This window comes from Hypanus sabinus, unplaced genomic scaffold (assembly GCF_030144855.1).
Source record: "Hypanus sabinus isolate sHypSab1 unplaced genomic scaffold, sHypSab1.hap1 scaffold_711, whole genome shotgun sequence".
Taxonomy (NCBI): Eukaryota; Metazoa; Chordata; class Chondrichthyes; order Myliobatiformes; family Dasyatidae; genus Hypanus; species Hypanus sabinus.
The window spans coordinates 48,440-71,525 of NW_026781563.1; the positions used below are offsets into that span (position 1 = coordinate 48,440).

Consider the following 23,086-nt stretch of genomic DNA (forward strand, 5'->3'; position numbering starts at 1 on the left):
TAAGAGTGGATGTGAAGAGGATGTTTCCTATAGTGGGGGAGTCCAGGACCAGAGGACACAGAAAGAGTGGATGTGGAGAGGATGTTTCCTATAGTGGGGGAGTCTGGGACCAGAGGACACAGATAGAGTGGATGTGGAGAGGATGTTTCCTATAGTGGGGGAGACTGGGACCAGAGGACACAGATAAGAGTGGATGTGGAGAGGACGTTTCCTGTAGTAGGGGAGTCTAGGACCAGCAGACACATATGGAGTGGATGTGGAGAGGATGTTTCCAATAGCGGGAGAGTCTAGGACCAGAGGACACAGATAAGAGTGGATGTGGAGAGGGTGTTTACTATAGTGGGGGAGTCTAGGACCAGAGGACACAGATAAGAGTGGATGTGGAGAGGGTGTTTACTGTAGTGGGGGAGTCGAGGACCAGAGGACACAGAGAGAATGGATGTGGAGAGGATGTTTCCTATAGTGGGGGAGTCTAGGACCAGAGGACACAGAAAGAGTGGATGTGGAGAGGATGTTTTCTATAGTGGGGGAGGCTAGGACCAGAGGACACAGATTGAGTGGATGTGGAGAGGATGTTTCCTATAGTGGGGGAGGCTAGGACCAGAGGACACAGATAGAGTGGATGTGGACAGGATGTTTCCTATAGTGGGGGAGTCTAGGACCAGAGGACACAGATTGAGTGGATGTGGAGAGGATGTTTCCTATAGTGGGGGAGTCTAGGACCAGAGGACACAGATACAGTGGATGTGGAGAGGATGTTTCCTGCGGTCGGGGAGTCTAGGACCAGAGGACACAGATAGAGTGGATGTGGAGAGGATGTTTCCTATAGTCGGGGAGTCTAGGACCACAAATAGAGTGGATGTGGAGAGGATGTTTCCTATAGTGGGGGAGTCTAGGACCAGAGGACACAGATAGAGTGGATGTGGAGAGGATGTTTCCTGTAGTGGGGGAGTCTGGGAGAAGTGGACACAGATAGAGTGGATGTGGAGAGGATGTTTCCTATAGTGGGGGAGTCTGGGACCAGAGGACACAGATAGAGTGGATGTGGAGAGGATGTTTCCTATAGTCGAGGAGTCTCGGACCAGAGGACACAGATAAGAGTGGATGTGGAGAGGATGTTTCCTGTAGTAGGGGAGTCTAGGACCAGCAGACACATATAGAGTGGATGTGGACAGGATGTTTCCTATAGTGGGGGAGTCTAGGACCAGAGGACACAGATAGAGTGGATGTGGAGAGGATGTTTCCTATAGTGGGGGAGTCTAGGACCAGAGGACTCAGATAAAGTGGATGTGGAGAGGATGTTTCCTATAGTGGGGGAGTCTAGGACCAGAGGACACAGATACAGTGGATGTGGAGAGGATGTTTCCTATAGTGGGAGAGTCTAGGACCAGAGGACACAGATAAGAGTGGATGTGGAGAGGGTGTTTACTATAGTGGGGGAGTCTAGGACCAGAGGACACAGATAAGAGTGGATGTGGAGAGGGTGTTTACTGTAGTGGGGGAGTCTAGGACCAGAGGACACAGAGAGAATGGATGTGGAGAGGATTTTTCCTATAGTGGGGGAGTCTAGGACCAGAGGACACAGAAAGAGTGGATGTGGAGAGGATGTTTTCTATAGTGGGGGAGGCTAGGACCAGAGGACACAGATTGAGTGGATGTGGAGAGGATGTTTCCTATAGTGGGGGAGGCTAGGACCAGAGGACACAGATAGAGTGGATGTGGACAGGATGTTTCCTATAGTGGGGGAGTCTAGGACCAGAGGACACAGATTGAGTGGATGTGGAGAGGATGTTTCCTATAGTGGGGGAGTCTAGGACCAGAGGACACAGATACAGTGGATGTGGAGAGGATGTTTCCTGCGGTCGGGGAGTCTAGGACCAGAGGACACAGATAGAGTGGATGTGGAGAGGATGTTTCCTATAGTCGGGGAGTCTAGGACCACAGATAGAGTGGCTGCGGAGAGGATGTTTCCTATAGTGGGGGAGTCTAGGACCAGAGGACACAGATAGAGTGGATGTGGAGAGGATGTTTCCTATAGTGGGGGAGTCCAGGACCAGAGGACACAGAAAGAGTGGATGTGGAGAGGATGTTTCCTATAGTGGGGGAGTCCAGGACCAGAGGACAGAGATAGAGTGGATGTGGAGAGGATGTTTTCTATAGTGGGGGAGTCTGGGACCAGAGGACACAGATAAGAGTGGATGTGGAGAGGATGTTTCCTGTAGTAGGGGAGTCTAGGACCAGCAGACACATATAGAGTGGATGTGGAGAGGGTGTTTACTGTAGTGGGGGAGTCTAGGACCAGAGGACACAGAGAGAATGGATGTGGAGAGGATGTTTCCTATAGTGGGGGAGTCTAGGACCAGAGGACACAGATAGAGTGGATGTGGAGAGGATGTTTCCTATAGTGGGGAAGACTGGGACCAGAGGACACAGATAAGAGTGGATGTGGAGAGGATGTGTCCTGTAGTGGGGGAGTCTAGGACCAGAGGACACAGATAGAGTGGATGTGGAGAGGATGTTTCCAATAGCGGGAGAGTCTAGGACCAGAGGACACAGATAAGAGTGGATGTGGAGAGGGTGTTTACTATAGTGGGGGAGTCTAGGACCAGAGGACACAGATAAGAGTGGATGTGGAGAGGATGTTTCCTATAGTCGGGGAGTCTAGGACCACAGATAGAGTGGATGTGGAGAGGATGTTTCCTATAGTGGGAGAGTCTAGGACCAGAGGACACAGATAAGAGTGGATGTGGAGAGGGTGTTTACTATAGTGGGGGAGTCTAGGACCAGAGGACACAGATAAGAGTGGATGTGGAGAGGGTGTTTACTGTAGTGGGGGAGTCTAGGACCAGAGGACACAGAGAGAATGGATGTGGAGAGGATTTTTCCTATAGTGGGGGAGTCTAGGACCAGAGGACACAGAAAGAGTGGATGTGGAGAGGATGTTTTCTATAGTGGGGGAGGCTAGGACCAGAGGACACAGATTGAGTGGATGTGGAGAGGATGTTTCCTATAGTGGGGGAGGCTAGGACCAGAGGACACAGATAGAGTGGATGTGGACAGGATGTTTCCTATAGTGGGGGAGTCTAGGACCAGAGGACACAGATTGAGTGGATGTGGAGAGGATGTTTCCTATAGTGGGGGAGTCTAGGACCAGAGGACACAGATACAGTGGATGTGGAGAGGATGTTTCCTGCGGTCGGGGAGTCTAGGACCAGAGGACACAGATAGAGTGGATGTGGAGAGGATGTTTCCTATAGTCGGGGAGTCTAGGACCACAGATAGAGTGGCTGCGGAGAGGATGTTTCCTATAGTGGGGGAGTCTAGGACCAGAGGACACAGATAGAGTGGATGTGGAGAGGATGTTTCCTATAGTGGGGGAGTCCAGGACCAGAGGACACAGAAAGAGTGGATGTGGAGAGGATGTTTCCTATAGTGGGGGAGTCCAGGACCAGAGGACAGAGATAGAGTGGATGTGGAGAGGATGTTTCCTATAGTGGGGGAGTCTATGACCAGAGGACAGAGATAGAGTGGATGTGGAGAAGATGTTTCCTATACTGGGGGAGTCTGGGACCAGAGAACACCGATAGAGTGGATGTGGAGAGGAGGTTTCCTGTAGTGGGGGAGTCTGGGAGAAGAGGACACAGATAGAGTGGATGTGGAGAGGATGTTTCCTATAGTGGGGGAGTCTGGGACCAGAGGACACAGATAGAGTGGATGTGGAGAGGATGTTTCCTATAGTCGAGGAGTCTCGGACCAGAGGACACAGATAGAGTGGATGTGGAGAGGATGTTTCCTGTAGTAGGGGAGTCTAGGACCAGCAGACACATATGGAGTGGATGTGGAGAGGATGTTTCCAATAGCGGGAGAGTCTAGGACCAGAGGACACAGATAAGAGTGGATGTGGAGAGGGTGTTTACTATAGTGGGGGAGTCTAGGACCAGAGGACACAGATAAGAGTGGATGTGGAGAGGGTGTTTACTGTAGTGGGGGAGTCGAGGACCAGAGGACACAGAGAGAATGGATGTGGAGAGGATGTTTCCTATAGTGGGGGAGTCTAGGACCAGAGGACACAGAAAGAGTGGATGTGGAGAGGATGTTTTCTATAGTGGGGGAGGCTAGGACCAGAGGACACAGATTGAGTGGATGTGGAGAGGATGTTTCCTATAGTGGGGGAGGCTAGGACCAGAGGACACAGATAGAGTGGATGTGGAGAGGATGTTTCCTATAGTGGGGGAGTATAGGACCAGAGGACACAGATACAGTGGATGTGCAGAGGATGTTTCCTGCGGTCGGGGAGTCTAGGACCAGAGGACACAGATAGAGTGGATGTGGAGAGGATGTTTCCTATAGTGGGGGAGTCTAGGACCAGAGGACACAGATAGAGTGGATGTGGAGAGGATGTTTCCTATAGTGGGGGAGTCCAGGACCAGAGAACACAGAAAGAGTGGATGTGGAGAGGATGTTTCCTATAGTGGGGGAGTCCAGGACCAGAGGACAGAGATAGAGTGGATGTGGAGAGGATGTTTCCTATAGTGGGGGAGTCTATGACCAGAGGACAGAGATAGAGTGGATGTGGAGAAGATGTTTCCTATAGTGGGGGAGTCTGGGACCAGAGAACACCGATAGAGTGGATGTGGAGAGGAGGTTTCCTGTAGTGGGGGAGTCTGGGAGAAGAGGACACAGATAGAGTGGATGTGGAGAGGATGTTTCCTATAGTGGGGGAGTCTGGGACCAGAGGACACAGATAGAGTGGATGTGGAGAGGATGTTTCCTATAGTCGAGGAGTCTGGGACCAGAGGACACAGATAGAGTGGATGTGGAGAGGATGTTTCCTATAGTGGGGGAGTCTGGGACCAGAGGACACAGATACAGTGGATGTGGAGAGGATGTTTCCTATAGTCGGGGAGTTTAGGACCAGAGGACACAGATAGAGTGGATGCGGAGAGGATGTTTCCTATAGTGGGGGAGTCTGGGACCAGAGGACACAGATAAGAGTGGATGTGGAGAGGATGTTTCCTGTAGTAGGGGAGTCTAGGACCAGCAGACACATATAGAGTGGATGTGGAGAGGGTGTTTACTGTAGTGGGGGAGTCTAGGACCAGAGGACACAGAGAGAATGGATGTGGAGAGGATGTTTCCTATAGTGGGGGAGTCTAGGACCAGAGGACACAGATAGAGTGGATGTGGAGAGGATGTTTCCTATAGTGGGGGAGACTGGGACCAGAGGACACAGATAAGAGTGGATGTGAAGAGGATGTTTCCTATAGTGGGGGAGTCCAGGACCAGAGGACACAGAAAGAGTGGATGTGGAGAGGATGTTTCCTATAGTGGGGGAGTCCAGGACCAGAGGACAGAGATAGAGTGGATGTGGAGAAGATGTTTCCTATAGTGGGGGAGTCTGGGACCAGAGGACACAGATAAGAGTGGATGTGGAGAGGATGTTTCCTGTAGTAGGGGAGTCTAGGACCAGCAGACACATATAGAGTGGATGTGGAGAGGGTGTTTACTGTAGTGGGGGAGTCTAGGACCAGAGGACACAGAGAGAATGGATGTGGAGAGGATGTTTCCTATAGTGGGGGAGTCTAGGACCAGAGGACACAGATAGAGTGGATGTGGAGAGGATGTTTCCTATAGTGGGGGAGACTGGGACCAGAGGACACAGATAAGAGTGGATGTGGAGAGGATGTTTCCTGTAGTAGGGGAGTCTAGGACCAGCAGACACATATGGAGTGGATGTGGAGAGGATGTTTCCAATAGCGGGAGAGTCTAGGACCAGAGGACACAGATAAGAGTGGATGTGGAGAGGGTGTTTACTATAGTGGGGGAGTCTAGGACCAGAGGACACAGATAAGAGTGGATGTGGAGAGGGTGTTTACTGTAGTGGGGGAGTCGAGGACCAGAGGACACAGAGAGAATGGATGTGGAGAGGATGTTTCCTATAGTGGGGGAGTCTAGGACCAGAGGACACAGAAAGAGTGGATGTGGAGAGGATGTTTTCTATAGTGGGGGAGGCTAGGACCAGAGGACACAGATTGAGTGGATGTGGAGAGGATGTTTCCTATAGTGGGGGAGGCTAGGACCAGAGGACACAGATAGAGTGGATGTGGACAGGATGTTTCCTATAGTGGCGGAGTCTAGGACCAGAGGACACAGATTGAGTGGATGTGGAGAGGATGTTTCCTATAGTGGGGGAGTCTAGGACCAGAGGACACAGATACAGTGGATGTGGAGAGGATGTTTCCTGCGGTCGGGGAGTCTAGGACCAGAGGACACAGATAGAGTGGATGTGGAGAGGATGTTTCCTATAGTCGGGGAGTCTAGGACCACAGATAGAGTGGATGTGGAGAGGATGTTTCCTATAGTGGGAGAGTCTAGGACCAGAGGACACAGATAGAGTGGATGTGGAGAGGATGTTTCCTATAGTGGGGGAGTCCAGGACCAGAGAACACAGAAAGAGTGGATGTGGAGAGGATGTTTCCTATAGTGGGGGAGTCCAGGACCAGAGGACAGAGATAGAGTGGATGTGGAGAGGATGTTTCCTATAGTGGGGGAGACTGGGACCAGAGGACACAGATAAGAGTGGATGTGAAGAGGATGTTTCCTATAGTGGGGGAGTCCAGGACCAGAGGACACAGAAAGAGTGGATGTGGAGAGGATGTTTCCTATAGTGGGGGAGTCTGGGACCAGAGGACACAGATAGAGTGGATGTGGAGAGGATGTTTCCTATAGTGGGGGAGACTGGGACCAGAGGACACAGATAAGAGTGGATGTGGAGAGGACGTTTCCTGTAGTAGGGGAGTCTAGGACCAGCAGACACATATGGAGTGGATGTGGAGAGGATGTTTCCAATAGCGGGAGAGTCTAGGACCAGAGGACACAGATAAGAGTGGATGTGGAGAGGGTGTTTACTATAGTGGGGGAGTCTAGGACCAGAGGACACAGATAAGAGTGGATGTGGAGAGGGTGTTTACTGTAGTGGGGGAGTCGAGGACCAGAGGACACAGAGAGAATGGATGTGGAGAGGATGTTTCCTATAGTGGGGGAGTCTAGGACCAGAGGACACAGAAAGAGTGGATGTGGAGAGGATGTTTTCTATAGTGGGGGAGGCTAGGACCAGAGGACACAGATTGAGTGGATGTGGAGAGGATGTTTCCTATAGTGGGGGAGGCTAGGACCAGAGGACACAGATAGAGTGGATGTGGACAGGATGTTTCCTATAGTGGGGGAGTCTAGGACCAGAGGACACAGATTGAGTGGATGTGGAGAGGATGTTTCCTATAGTGGGGGAGTCTAGGACCAGAGGACACAGATACAGTGGATGTGGAGAGGATGTTTCCTGCGGTCGGGGAGTCTAGGACCAGAGGACACAGATAGAGTGGATGTGGAGAGGATGTTTCCTATAGTCGGGGAGTCTAGGACCACAAATAGAGTGGATGTGGAGAGGATGTTTCCTATAGTGGGGGAGTCTAGGACCAGAGGACACAGATAGAGTGGATGTGGAGAGGATGTTTCCTGTAGTGGGGGAGTCTGGGAGAAGTGGACACAGATAGAGTGGATGTGGAGAGGATGTTTCCTATAGTGGGGGAGTCTGGGACCAGAGGACACAGATAGAGTGGATGTGGAGAGGATGTTTCCTATAGTCGAGGAGTCTCGGACCAGAGGACACAGATAAGAGTGGATGTGGAGAGGATGTTTCCTGTAGTAGGGGAGTCTAGGACCAGCAGACACATATAGAGTGGATGTGGACAGGATGTTTCCTATAGTGGGGGAGTCTAGGACCAGAGGACACAGATAGAGTGGATGTGGAGAGGATGTTTCCTATAGTGGGGGAGTCTAGGACCAGAGGACTCAGATAAAGTGGATGTGGAGAGGATGTTTCCTATAGTGGGGGAGTCTAGGACCAGAGGACACAGATACAGTGGATGTGGAGAGGATGTTTCCTATAGTGGGGGAGTCTAGGACCAGAGGACACAGATACAGTGGATGTGGAGAGGATGTTTCCTGCGGTCGGGGAGTCTAGGACCAGAGGACACAGATAGAGTGGATGTGGAGAGGATGTTTCCTGCGGTCAGGGAGTCTAGGACCAGAGGACACAGATAGAGAGGATGTGGAGAGAATGTTTCCTATAGTCGGGGAGTCTAGGACCAGAGGACACAGATTGAGTGGATGTGGAGAGGATGTTTCCTATAGTGGGGGAGTCTAGGACCAGAGGACACAGATAGAGTGGATGTGGAGAGGATGTTTCCTATAGTGGGGGAGTCCAGGACCAGAGGACACAGAAAGAGTGGATGTGGAGAGGATGTTTCCTATAGTGGGGGAGTCTATGACCAGAGGACAGAGATAGAGTGGATGTGGAGAAGATGTTTCCTATAGTCGAGGAGTCTCGGACCAGAGGACACAGATAGAGTGGATGTGGAGAGGATGTTTCCTGTAGTAGGGGAGTCTAGGACCAGCAGACACATATAGAGTGGATGTGGAGAGGGTGTTTACTGTAGTGGGGGAGTCTAGGACCAGAGGACACAGAGAGAATGGATGTGGAGAGGATGTTTCCTATAGTGGGGGAGTCTAGGACCAGAGGACACAGATAGAGTGGATGTGGAGAGGATGTTTCCTATAGTGGGGGAGACTGGGACCAGAGGACACAGATAAGAGTGGATGTGGAGAGGATGTTTCCTGTAGTAGGGGAGTCTAGGACCAGCAGACACATATAGAGTGGATGTGGAGAGGATGTTTCCAATAGCCGGAGAGTCTAGGACCAGAGGACACAGATAAGAGTGGATGTGGAGAGGGTGTTTACTATAGTGGGGGAGTATAGGACCAGAGGACACAGATAAGAGTGGATGTGGAGAGGGTGTTTACTGTAGTGGGGGAGTCTAGGACCAGAGGACACAGAGAGAATGGATGTGGAGAGGATGTTTCCTATAGTGGGGGAGTCTAGGACCAGAGGACACAGAAAGAGTGGATGTGGAGAGGATGTTTTCTATAGTGGGGGAGGCTAGGACCAGAGGACACAGATTGAGTGGATGTGGAGAGGATGTTTCCTATAGTGGGGGAGGCTAGGACCAGAGGACACAGATAGAGTGGATGTGGACAGGATGTTTCCTATAGTGGGGGAGTCTAGGACCAGAGGACACAGATTCAGTGGATGTGGAGAGGATGTTTCCTATAGTGGGGGAGGCTAGGACCAGAGGACACAGATAGAGTGGATGTGGACAGGATGTTTCCTATAGTGGGGGAGTCTAGGACCAGAGGAGACAGATGGAGTGGATGTGGAGAGGATGTTTCCTATAGTGGGGGAGTCTAGGACCAGAGGACTCAGATAGAGTGGATGTGGAGAGGATGTTTCCTATAGTGGGGGAGTCTAGGACCAGAGGACACAGATACAGTGGATGTGGAGAGGATGTTTCCTATAGTGGGGGAGTCTAGGACCAGAGGACACAGATACAGTGGATGTGGAGAGGATGTTTCCTGCGGTCGGGGAGTCTAGGACCAGAGGACACAGATAGAGTGGATGTGGAGAGGATGTTTCCTGCGGTCGGGGAGTCTAGGACCAGAGGACACAGATAGAGTGGATGTGGAGAGGATGTTTCCTATAGTCGGGGAGTCTAGGACCACAGATAGAGTGGATGTGGAGAGGATGTTTCCTGTAGTAGGGGAGTCTAGGACCAGCAGACACATATAGAGTGGATGTGGAGAGGGTGTTTACTGTAGTGGGGGAGTCTAGGACCAGAGGACACAGAGAGAATGGATGTGGAGAGGATGTTTCCTATAGTGGGGGAGTCTAGGACCAGAGGACACAGATAGAGTGGATGTGGAGAGGATGTTTCCTATAGTGGGGGAGACTGGGACCAGAGGACACAGATAAGAGTGGATGTGGAGAGGATGTTTCCTGTAGTGGGGGAGTCTAGGACCAGCAGACACATATAGAGTGGATGTGGAGAGGATGTTTCCAATAGCGGGAGAGTCTAGGACCAGAGGACACAGATAAGAGTGGATATGGAGAGGGTGTTTACTATAGTGGGGGTGTCTAGGACCAGAGGACACAGAGAGAATGGATGTGGAGAGGATGTTTCCTATAGTGGGGGAGTCTAGGACCAGAGGACACAGATACAGTGGATGTGGAGAGGATGTTTCCTGTAGTGGGGGAGTCTAGGACCAGAGGACACAGAAAGAGTGGATGTGGAGAGGATGTTTTCTATAGTGGGGGAGGCTAGGACCAGAGGACACAGATTGAGTGGATGTGGAGAGGATGTTTCCTATAGTGGGGGAGGCTAGGACCAGAGGACACAGATAGAGTGGATGTGGACAGGATGTTTCCTATAGTGGGGGAGTCTAGGACCAGAGGACTCAGATAGAGTGGATGTGGAGAGGATGTTTCCTATAGTGGGGGAGTCTAGGACCAGAGGACACAGATACAGTGGATGTGGAGAGGATGTTTCCTATAGTGGGGGAGTCTAGGACCAGAGGACACAGATACAGTGGATGTGGAGAGGACGTTTCCTGCGGTCGGGGAGTCTAGGACCAGAGGACACAGATAGAGTGGATGTGGAGAGGATGTTTCCTATAGTCGGGGAGACTAGGACCACAGGACACAGATAGAGTGGATGTGGAGAGGATGTTTCCTGTAGTGGAGGAGTCTAGGACAGCAGACACATATAGAGTGGATGTGGAGAGGATGTTTCCTGTAGTGGGGGAGTCTAGGACCAGAGGACACAGAGAGAGTGGATGTGGATAGGATGTTTCCTATAGTGGGGGAGGCTAGGACCAGAGGACACAGATAGAGTGGATGTGGAGAGGATATTTCCTATAGTGGGGGAGTCTAGGACCAGAGGACACAGATAAGAGTGGATGTGGAGAGGGTGTTTACTGTAGTGGGGGAATCTAGGACCAGAGGACACAGAGAGAGTGGATGTGGAGAGGATTTTTTCTGTAGTGGGGGAGTCTAGGACCAGAGGACACAGATAGAGTGGATGTGGAGAGGATGTTTCCTATAGTGGGGGAGTCTAGGACCAGAGGACTCAGATAAAGTGGATGTGGAGAGGATGTTTCCTATAGTGGGGGAGTCTAGGACCAGAGGACACAGATACAGTGGATGTGGAGAGGATGTTTCCTATAGTGGGGGAGTCTAGGACCAGAGGACACAGATACAGTGGATGTGGAGAGGATGTTTCCTGCGGTCGGGGAGTCTAGGACCAGAGGACACAGATAGAGTGGATGTGGAGAGGATGTTTCCTGCGGTCGGGGAGTCTAGAACCAGAGGACACAGATAGAGTGGATGTTTCCTATAGTCGGGGAGTCTAGGACCAGAGGACACAGATTGAGTGGATGTGGAGAGGATGTTTCCTATAGTGGGGGTGTCTAGGACCAGAGGACACAGATAGAGTGGATGTGGAGTGGATGTTTCCTATAGTGGGGGAGTCCAGGACCAGAGGACACAGAAAGAGTGGATGTGGAGAGGATGTTTCCTATAGTGGGGGAGTCTGGGACCAGAGAACACCGATAGAGTGGATGTGGAGAGGAGGTTTCCTGTAGTGGGGGAGTCTGGGAGAAGAGGACACAGATAGAGTGGATGTGGAGAGGATGTTTCCTATAGTGGGGGAGTCTGGGACCAGAGGACACAGATAGAGTGGATGTGGAGAGGAGGTTTCCTGTAGTGGGGGAGTCTGGGAGAAGAGGACACAGATAGAGTGGATGTGGAGAGGATGTTTCCTATAGTGGGGGAGTCTGGGACCAGAGGACACAGATAGAGTGGATGTGGAGAGGATGTTTCCTATAGTGGGGGAGTCTGGGACCAGAGGACACAGATAAGAGTGGATGTGGAGAGGATGTTTCCTGTAGCAGGGGAGTCTAGGACCAGCAGACACATATAGAGTGGATGTGGAGAGGGTGTTTACTGTAGTGGGGGAGTCTAGGACCAGAGGACACAGATAGAGTGGATGTGGAGAGGATGTTTCCTATAGTGGGGGAGACTGGGACCAGAGGACACAGATAAGAGTGGATGTGGAGAGGATGTTTCCTGTAGTAGGGGAGTCTAGGACCAGCAGACACATATAGAGTGGATGTGGAGAGGATGTTTCCAATAGCGGGAGAGTCTAGGACCAGAGGACACAGATAAGAGTGGATGTGGAGAGGGTGTTTACTATAGTGGGGGAGTCTAGGACCAGAGGACACAGATAAGAGTGGATGTGGAGTGGGTGTTTACTGTAGTGGGGGAGTCTAGGACCAGAAGACACAGAGAGAATGGATGTGGAGAGGATGTTTCCTATAGTGGGGGAGTCTAGGACCAGAGGACACAGAAAGAGTGGATGTGGAGAGGATGTTTTCTATAGTGGGGGAGGCTAGGACCAGAGGACACAGATTGAGTGGATGTGGACAGGATGTTTCCTATAGTGGGGGAGTCTAGGACCAGAGGACACAGATTGAGTGGATGTGGAGAGGATGTTTCCTATAGTGGGGGAGGCTAGGACCAGAGGACACAGATAGAGTGGATGTGGACAGGATGTTTCCTATAGTGGGGGAGTCTAGGACCAGTGGAGACAGATAGAGTGGATGTGGAGAGGATGTTTCCTATAGTGGGGGAGTCTAGGACCAGAGGACTCAGATAGAGTGGATGTGGAGAGGATGTTTCCTATAGTGGGGGAGTCTAGGACCAGAGGACACAGATACAGTGGATGTGGAGAGGATGTTTCCTATAGTGGGGGAGTCTAGGACCAGAGGACACAGATACAGTGGATGTGGAGAGGATGTTTCCTGCGGTCGGGGAGTCTAGGACCAGAGGACACAGATAGAGTGGATGTGGAGAGGATGTTTCCTATAGTCGGGGAGTCTAGGACCACAGATAGAGTGGATGTGGAGAGGATGTTTCCTATAGTGGGGGAGTCTAGGACCAGAGGACACAGATAGAGTGGATGTGGAGAGGATGTTTCCTATAGTGGGGGAGTCCAGGACCAGAGGACACAGAAAGAGTGGATGTGGAGAGGATGTTTCCTATAGTGGGGGAGTCTATGACCAGAGGACAGAGATAGAGTGGATGTGGAGAAGATGTTTCCTATAGTGGGGGAGTCTGGGACCAGAGAACACCGATAGAGTGGATGTGGAGAGGAGGTTTCCTGTAGTGGGGGAGTCTGGGAGAAGAGGACACAGATAGAGTGGATGTGGAGAGGATGTTTCCTATAGTGGGGGAGTCTGGGACCAGAGGACACAGATAAGAGTGGATGTGGAGAGGATGTTTCCTGTAGTAGGGGAGTCTAGGACCAGCAGACACATATAGAGTGGATGTGGAGAGGGTGTTTACTGTAGTGGGGGCGTCTAGGACCAGAGGACACAGAGAGAATGGATGTGGGGAGGATGTTTCCTATAGTGGGGGAGTCTAGGACCAGAGGACACAGATAGAGTGGATGTGGAGAGGATGTTTCCTATAGTGGGGGAGACTGGGACCAGAGGACACAGATAAGAGTGGATGTGGAGAGGATGTTTCCTGTAGTGGGGGAGTCTAGGACCAGCAGACACATATAGAGTGGATGTGGAGAGGATGTTTCCAATAGCGGGAGAGTCTAGGACCAGAGGACACAGATAAGAGTGGATGTGGAGAGGGTGTTTACTATAGTGGGGGAGTCTAGGACCAGAGGACACAGAGAGAATGGATGTGGAGAGGATGTTTCCTATAGTGGGGGAGTCTAGGACCAGAGGACACAGAAAGAGTGGATGTGGAGAGGATGTTTTCTATAGTGGGGGAGGCTAGGACCAGAGGACACAGATTGAGTGGATGTGGAGAGGATGTTTCCTATAGTGGGGGAGGCTAGGACCAGAGGACACAGATAGAGTGGATGTGGACAGGATGTTTCCTATAGTGGGGGAGTCTAGGACCAGAGGACACAGATTGAGTGGATGTGGAGAGGATGTTTCCTATAGTGGGGGAGTCTAGGACCAGCAGACACATATAGAGTGGATGTGGAGAGGATGTTTCCAATAGTGGGGGAGTCTGGGACCAGAGAACACCGATAGAGTGGATGTGGAGAGGAGGTTTCCTGTAGTGGGGGAGTCTAGGACCAGAGGACACAGAAAGAGTGGATGTGGAGAGGATGTTTTCTATAGTGGGGGAGGCTAGGACCAGAGGACATAGATTGAGTGGATGTGGAGAGGATGTTTCCTATAGTGGGGGAGGCTAGGACCAGAGGACACAGATAGAGTGGATGTGGACAGGATGTTTCCTATAGTGGGGGAGTCTAGGACCAGAGGACACAGATTGAGTGGATGTGGAGAGGATGTTTCCTATAGTGGGGGAGGCTAGGACCAGAGGACACAGATAGAGTGGATGTGGAGAGGATGTTTCCTATAGTGGGGGAGTCTAGGACCAGAGGACTCAGATAGAGTGGATGTGGAGAGGATGTTTCCTATAGTGGGGGAGTCTAGGACCAGAGGACACAGATACAGTGGATGTGGAGAGGACGTTTCCTGCGGTCGGGGAGTCTAGGACCAGAGGACACAGATAGAGTGGATGTGGAGAGGATGTTTCCTATAGTCGGGGAGACTAGGACCAGAGGACACAGATAGAGTGGATGTGGAGAGGATGTTTCCTGTATTGGAGGAGTCTAGGACAGCAGACACATATAGAGTGGATGTGGAGAGGATGTTTCCTATAGGGGGGAGTCTAGGACCAGAGGACACAGATAGAGTGGATGTGGAGAGGATGGTTCCTATAGGGGGGAGTCTAGGACCAGAGGACACAGATAGAGTGGATGTGGAGAGGATGTTTCCTATAGTGGGGGAGGCTAGGACCAGAGGACACAGATAGAGTGGATGTGGAGAGGATATTTCCTATAGTGGGGGAGTCTAGGACCAGAGGACACAGATAAGAGTGGATGTGGAGAGGGTGTTTACTGTAGTGGGGGAATCTAGGACCAGAGGACACAGAGAGAGTGGATGTGGAGAGGATGTTTCCTGCGGTCGGGGAGTCTAGGACCAGAGGACACAGATAGAGTGGATGTTTCCTATAGTCGGGGAGTCTAGGACCAGAGGACACAGATTGAGTGGATGTGGAGAGGATGTTTCCTATAGTGGGGGAGTCTAGGACCAGAGGACACAGATAGAGTGGATGTGGAGTGGATGTTTCCTATAGTGGGGGAGTCTGGGACCAGAGAACACCGATAGAGTGGATGTGGAGAGGAGGTTTCCTGTAGTGGGGGAGTCTGGGAGAAGAGGACACAGATAGAGTAGATGTGGAGAGGATGTTTCCTATAGTGGGGGAGTCTGGGACCAGAGGACACAGATAGAGTGGATGTGGAGAGGAGGTTTCCTGTAGTGGGGGAGTCTGGGAGAAGAGGACACAGATAGAGTGGATGTGGAGAGGATGTTTCCTATAGTGGGGGAGTCTGGGACCAGAGGACACAGATAGAGTGGATGTGGAGAGGATGTTTCCTATAGTGGGGGAGTCTGGGAACAGAGGACACAGATAAGAGTGGATGTGGAGAGGATGTTTCCTGTAGTAGGGGAGTCTAGGACCAGCAGACACATATAGAGTGGATGTGGAGAGGGTGTTTACTGTAGTGGGGGAGTCTAGGACCAGAGGACACAGATAGAGTGGATGTGGAGAGGATGTTTCCTATAGTGGGGGAGACTGGGACCAGAGGACACAGATAAGAGTGGATGTGGAGAGGATGTTTCCTGTAGTAGGGGAGTCTGGGACCAGAGGACACAGATAGAGTGGATGTGGAGAGGATGTTTCCAATAGCGGGAGAGTCTAGGACCAGAGGACACAGATAAGAGTGGATGTGGAGAGGGTGTTTACTATAGTGGGGGAGTCTAGGACCAGAGGACACAGATAAGAGTGGATGTGGAGAGGGTGTTTACTGTAGTGGGGGAGTCTAGGACCAGAGGACACAGAGAGAATGGATGTGGAGAGGATGTTTCCTATAGTGGGGGAGTCTAGGACCAGAGGACACAGAAAGAGTGGATGTGGAGAGGATGTTTTCTATAGTGGGGGAGGCTAGGACCAGAGGACACAGATTGAGTGGATGTGGAGAGGATGTTTCCTATAGTGGGGGAGGCTAGGACCAGAGGACACAGATAGAGTGGATGTGGACAGGATGTTTCCTATAGTGGGGGAGTCTAGGACCAGAGGACACAGATTGAGTGGATGTGGAGAGGATGTTTCCTATAGTGGGGGAGGCTAGGACCAGAGGACACAGATAGAGTGGATGTGGAGAGGATGTTTCCTATAGTGGGGGAGTCTAGGACCAGAGGACACAGATACAGTGGATGTGGAGAGGATGTTTCCTATAGTGGGGGAGTCTAGGACCAGAGGACAGAGATACAGTGGATGTGGAGAGGATGTTTCCTGCGGTCGGGGAGTCTAGGACCAGAGGACACAGATAGAGTGGATGTGGAGAGGATGTTTCCTGCGGTCGGGGAGTTTAGGACCAGAGGACACAGATAGAGTGGATGTGGAGAGGATGTTTCCTATAGTCGGCGAGTCTAGGACCACAGATAGAGTGGATGTGGAGAGGATGTTTCCTATAGTGGGGGAGTCTAGGACCAGAGGACACAGATAGAGTGGATGTGGAGAGGATGTTTCCTATAGTGGGGGAGTCCAGGACCAGAGGACACAGAAAGAGTGGATGTGGAGAGGATGTTTCCTATAGTGGGGGAGTCTATGACCAGAGGACAGAGATAGAGTGGATGTGGAGAAGATGTTTCCTATAGTGGGGGAGTCTGGGACCAGAGAACACCGATAGAGTGGATGTGGAGAGGAGGTTTCCTGTAGTGGGGGAGTCTGGGAGAAGAGGACACAGATAGAGTGGATGTGGAGAGGATGTTTCCTATAGTGGGGGAGTCTGGGACCAGAGGACACAGATAAGAGTGGATGTGGAGAGGATGTTTCCTGTAGTAGGGGAGTCTAGGACCAGCAGACACATATAGAGTGGATGTGGAGAGGGTGTTTACTGTAGTGGGGGCGTCTAGGACCAGAGGACACAGAGAGAATGGATGTGGAGAGGATGTTTCCTATAGTGGGGGAGTCTAGGACCAGAGGACACAGATACAGTGGATGTGGAGAGGATGTTTCCTATAGTGGGGGAGTCTAGGACCAGAGGACACAGATACAGTGGATGTGGAGAGGATGTTTCCTGCGGTCGGGGAGTCTAGGACCAGAGGACACAGATAGAGTGGATGTGGAGAGGATGTTTCCTATAGTCGGGGAGTCTAGGACCAGAGGACACAGATAGAGTGGATGTGGAGAGGATGTTTCCTGTAGTGGAGGAGTCTAGGACAGCAGACACATATAGAGTGGATGTGGAGAGGATGTTTCCTGTAGTGGGGGAGGCTAGGACCAGAGGACACAGATACAGTGGATGTGGAGAGGATGTTTCCTGCGGTCGGGGAGTCTAGGACCAGAGGACACAGATAGAGTGGATGTGGAGAGGATGTTTCCTATAGTCGGGGAGTCTAGGACCAGAGGACACAGATAGAGTGGATGTGGAGAGGATGTTTCCTGTAGTGGAGGAGTCTAGGACCAGAGGACACAGAGAGAGTGGATGTGGATAGGATGTTTCCTATAGTGGGGGAGGCTAGGACCAGAGGACACAGATAGAGTGGATGTAGACAGGATATTTCCTATAGTGGGGGAATCTAGGACCAGAGGACACAGAGAGAGTGGATGTGGAGAGGATTTTTTCTGTAGTGGGGGAGTCTAGGACCAGAGGACACAGATAGAGTGGATGTGGAGAGGATGTTTCCTATAGTCGGGGAGTCTAGGACCAGAGGACACAGATAGAGTGGATGTGGAGAGGATGTTTCCTATAGTGGGGGAGTCTAGGACCAGAGGACACAGATAAGAGTGGATGTGGAGAGGATGTTTCCTATAGTCGGGGAGTCTCGGACCAGAGGACACAGATAGACTGGATGTGGAGAGGATGTTTCCTATAGTGGGGGAGTCTAGGACCAGAGGACACAGATAGAGTGGATGTGGAGAGGATGTTTCCTGTAGTAGGGGAGTCTAGGACCAGCAGACATATATAGAGTGGAGGTGGAGAGGATGTTTCCTATAGTGGGGGAGTCTAGGACCAGAGGACACAGAGAGAGTGGATGTGGAGAGGATGTTTCCTATAGTGGGGGAGTCTAGGACCAGAGGACACAGAGAGAGTGGATGTGGAGAGGATGTTTCCTATAGTGGGGGAGTCTAGGACCAGAGGACACAGATAGAGTGGATGTGGACAGGATATTTCCTATAGTGGGGGAGTCTCGGACCAGAGGACACAGATAGAGTGGATGAGGAGAGGAAGTTTCCTATAGTGGGGGAGTCTAGGACAAGAGGACACAGACAGAGCGGATGTGGAGAGGAAGTTTCCTATATTCTTTCGCCCTGCGAGGTCACCGACGCCCGCCCGCCTCCACTCACCGGCGTGCCTCTCGATCAGCTCCCGGAGGGGGACGGACATCTCCTCCTCCACCGTGCAGGGGTTGTTGACGTGGCCCGAGATGTTGAAGAGCTTGGTGCCCGAGTTCCTCTCCCGCCCGAAGCCGTGGAACCAGGCCCCGCCGCGCCGGCAGATCGTCGGAGACACAGCCACCGTCTCCACGTTCGCCACCGTGGTGGGGCAGCCGAAGACCCCTGCGGGGAGAGGGAGAGAAAGGGCAGGGGGATTCGTACCCCGAGATTAATTTGGCACTGTCCCTGGTGCTCTCCCCTCTTTCCCTCCCCGCCCCATCGGCTGGCTACTGCCCCTGCCTGAGATGAGAAGCTGATGAAATAATGATGATCATCCCCCCCCCCCCCCCCCCACTCCACGTGATGAGATCTCAACTTGGACATGGACTGTGGACTACTACTTTAAGGAGAGAAAGACTGAAAACAGCATTACGGAAAGCAGCTGTCTTCTGCCACTGTCCGAGGAGGGAGGGAGAGAGGGAGAGGGGGAATGGGAGAGAGGGAGTGAGGGAGAGAGGGAGTGAGGGAGTGTGGGAGAGAGGGAGAGGGGGAGTGAGGGAGAGGGGGAGTGAGGGAGAGGGGGAGTGAGGGATCGAGGGAGAGAGGGATCGAGGGAGAGAGGGTTCGAGGGAGAGAGGGTTCGAGGGAGAGAGGGTTCGAGGGAGAGAGGGTTCGAGGGTTCGAGGGTTCGAGGGTCGAGGGAGAGAGGGGGAGAGGGTCGAGGGAGAGAGGGGGGAGAGGGTCGAGGGAGAGAGGGGGAGAGGGGGAGAGGGAGAGGGAGGGAGGGTTCGAGGGGGAGTGGGAGAGAGGGAGGGAGAGGGGGAGAGGAGGAGTGGGGAGAGGGAGTGAGGGAGGGAGGGAGTGAGGGAGGGAAGGAGAGAGGGAGGGAGTGGGAGAGAGGAAGTGAGGGAGAGGGAGAGAGATAGAGAGAGGGAGGGAGGGAGAGGAGAGAGGGAGGGTGAGAGAGGGAGAGGGGGGAGACGGGGTGAGAGGGGGGGAGAGGGAGGGAGAGGGGGGGAGAGGGAGGGAGAGAGGGGGAGAGGGGGGAGAGGGAGAGAGGGGGAGAGAGAGAGGGAGGGAGAGGGAGGGAGAGAGGGAGGGAGAGAGGGAGGGAGAGAGGGAGGGAGAGAGGGAGAGAGATAGAGAGAGGGAGAGGAGAGAGGGAGGGTGAGAGAGGGTGAGAGAGGGTGAGAGAGGGTGAGAGAGGGAGAGAGAGGGAGAGAGAGGGAGAGGGGGGAGACGGGGTGAGAGGGAGGGAGAGGGAGGGAGAGGGAGAGGGAGGGAGAGGGAGACGGGGTGAGAGGGAGGGAGAGGGAGGGAGAGGGAGGGAGGGAGAGGGAGGGAGAGGGAGGGAGGGAGGGGGAGAGGGGAGGGGAGGAGAGAGGGAGGGGGAGAGGGAGGGGGAGAGGGAGGGGGAGAGGGAGGGGGAGAGGGAGGGGGAGAGGGAGGGGGAGAGGGAGGGAGAGAGGGAGGGAGAGAGGGAGGGAGAGAGGGAGGGAGAGAGGGAGAGAGATAGAGGGAGGGAGAGAGGGAGAGAGATAGAGAGAGGGAGGGAGGGAGAGGAGAGAGGGAGGGTGAGAGAGGGTGAGAGAGGGAGAGGGGGGAGACGGGGTGAGAGGGGGGGAGAGGGAGAGGGAGGGAGAGGGAGGGAGGGAGAGAGGGAGAGAGGGAGAGAGGGAGAGAGGGGGAGAGAGGGAGAGAGGGAGAGAGGGGGAGAGGGGGAGGGGAGAGGGGGAGAGGGGGAGAGGGGGAGAGGGGGAGAGGGGGAGGGGAGAGGGGGAGAGGGGGAGAGAGAGAGGGAGGGAGAGGGAGGGAGGGAGAGAGAGGGAGGGAGAGGGAGGGAGGGAGAGGGAGGGGGAGAGGGAGGGGGAGAGGGGGAGAGGGGGAGGGGAGAGAGGGAGGGGGAGAGGGGGAGAGGGGGAGGGGAGAGGGGGAGAGGGGGAGGGGAGAGGGAGGGAGAGGGAGGGAGGGAGAGGGAGGGAGAGGGAGGGGGAGGGAGGGGGAGAGGGGAGGGGGAGAGGGAGGGGGAGAGGGAGGGAGAGGGAGGGAGAGGGAGGGAGAGAGGGAGAGAGGGAGAGAGAGATGTGATAGCTGGTGCTGAGCACGTGTGGATTTACGGAAGCTCCACCGTCTTCCTCGCGCACACACAGAGCGACGAACGTCACTGGACGAGATCTCCGAGTGCCCGCGAGGGTGGGTAAAGGGAGATCCATCAGTGGCTGTCACAGTGCGCGTAACCAGATAATGACTCCAGCACGGAAACGGGCCACCTCGGCCCTTCTAGTCCGTGCCGACCGCTCACTCTCACCTTGTCCCACCTACCCGCACTCAGCCCATGACCCTCCATTCCTTTCCTGTCCATATACCGGTCCAATTTTACTTTAAATGACAATACTGAACCTGCCTCTACCACTTCTACTGGAAGCTCGTTCCACACAGCTACCACTCTCTGAGTAAAGAATTTCCCCCTCGTGTTACCCTTAAACTTTTGCCCCCTCACTCTCAACTCATGTCCTCTTGTTTGAAACTCCCCTACTCTCAATGGAAAAAGCCTATCTACGTCAACTCTATCTATCCCCCTCATAATTTTAAATACCCCTATCAAGTCCCCCCCTCAACCTTCTACGCTCCAAAGAATAAAGACCTAACTTGTTCATCCTTTCCCTGTAACTTAGATGCTGAAACCCAGGTAACATTCTGGTAAATCTTCTCTGTACTCTCTCTATTTTGTTGTCTTTTCTCTAATTCGGTGACCAGAACTGTACACGATACTCCAAAGAATAAAGACCTAACTTGTTCAGCCTTTCCCTGTGACTTAGGTGCTGGAACCCAGGTAACATTCTAGTAAATCTCCTCTGTACTCTCTCTATTTTGTTGACATCTTTCCTATAATTCGGTGACCAGAACTGTACACAATACTCCAAAGAATGAAGACCTAATTTGTTCAGCCTTTCCCTGTAACCTGGGTAACATTCTGGTAAATCTCCTCTATTTTGTTGTCGTCTTTTCTCTAATTCGGTGCCCAGAACTTAACACAATACTCCAAATTTGTTCGATCTTTCCCTGTAACCCCGGTAACATTCTGGTAAATCTCCTCTATTCTTTTGACATCTTTCCTCTAATTCGGTAAGTGTGACCCCGCGGGACCTACTGGTGCGTCTAACCCTCGCCTGGGGCTGCGGTTTTACCACTTGGAGGTGCTACCCTTAGTGGAGCCACAGTCGGCTCCGCTGAAGGACGAGGGGAAGATCGACGATCCCCGTTTATTCGGATCACAAACACCGCTCCCTCGCCTCAGTCCTGCGGGGAGAGCGGAACCACCTTCCGCACGGCCGTGAGGCCGTAGCCCTTTGCTGCCTGAGCCGGCGTGGGTTTGGGAGCTTTATCTGTACCCCGACACAGACATCCCACTCTGCAAAAACCCATTTCAGGAAGGAGGTGCCATCAGTTTGCGGGAGACGCCCGGGAGAGGTGGGGTGTCTGCGGCCAGCCAGCTAGATTAAATAACGTTAGCTGTACCAGTGGACGAATGACACCCGTTAAACTCACCTCAACATGTCTTTTACATTTTAACCCACCACGGGCAATAGAAAATCACTATTTGTGAGCAGTGCAGCGGGCAACACGGTCGTTATTTTGACCCCTATTAGGCAGGGCTACAATTTAGAGTAGTCTGGGGTGCAGTACATTTTATATTTTCCTTTCTCTGGAACACGCTTGCATGTTTCTCTCTCTCGCTCTCAAAAAAATCAATTTCCGGGATATTATATATATACAGTCGGCCCTCCCTATCCGCGAGGGATTGGTTCCGGGACCCCTCGTGGATACCAAAATTCGCGGATGCTCAAGTCCCTTATTCAACCTGCCACGACGCGGTGGACATTAGGATCCGGCGGAACCCCGGACCTTATTTAACCCGTCTCAGTGCGGTGGACATGGGGACCCGGCGGAACACCGGACCTTATTTAACCTGTCTCTCGGTGCGGTGGACATCGGGACCCGGCGGAACCCCGGACCTTATTTAACCTGTCTCTCGGTGCGGTGGACATGGGGACCCGGCGGAACACCGGACCTTATTTAACCCGTCTCGGTGCGGTGGACATCGGGACCCGGCGGAACACCGGACCTTATTTAACCTGTCTCAGTGCGGTGGACATGGGGACCCGGCGGAACACCGGACCTTATTTAACCTGTCTCTCAGTGCGGTGGACATGGGGACCCGGCGGAACCCCGGACCTTATTTAACCCGTCTGTCGGTGCGGTGGACATGGGGACCCGGCGGAACCCCGGACCTTATTTAACCCGTCTCTCGGTGCGGTGGACATTAGGATCCGGCGGAACCCCGGACCTTATTTAACCCGTCTCAGTGCGGTGGACATGGGGACCCGGCGGAACACCGGACCTTATTTAACCTGTCTCTCGGTGCGGTGGACATCGGGACCCGGCGGAACCCCGGACCTTATTTAACCTGTCTCTCGGTGCGGTGGACATGGGGACCCGGCGGAACACCGGACCTTATTTAACCCGTCTCGGTGCGGTGGACATCGGGACCCGGCGGAACACCGGACCTTATTTAACCTGTCTCAGTGCGGTGGACATGGGGACCCGGCGGAACACCGGACCTTATTTAACCCGTCTCGGTGCGGTGGACATGGGGACCCG

General features: G+C 53.0%; 1 protein-coding gene across 1 annotated transcript in view; it reads right to left on the reverse strand.

Moving 5' to 3' along the window:
• The window catches only part of LOC132389935 (NADH dehydrogenase [ubiquinone] flavoprotein 1, mitochondrial-like), a gene marked incomplete at its 3' end in the record, with an annotated part of 74,443 nt that overhangs the window by 36,591 nt on the left and 14,766 nt on the right, over positions 1-23,086 (reverse strand). The window contains exon 7 of the mRNA XM_059962503.1: positions 18,395-18,607. Within this exon, the coding sequence (XP_059818486.1) occupies positions 18,395-18,607 (213 nt within the window). The remainder of the gene's footprint in view (positions 1-18,394; positions 18,608-23,086) is intronic.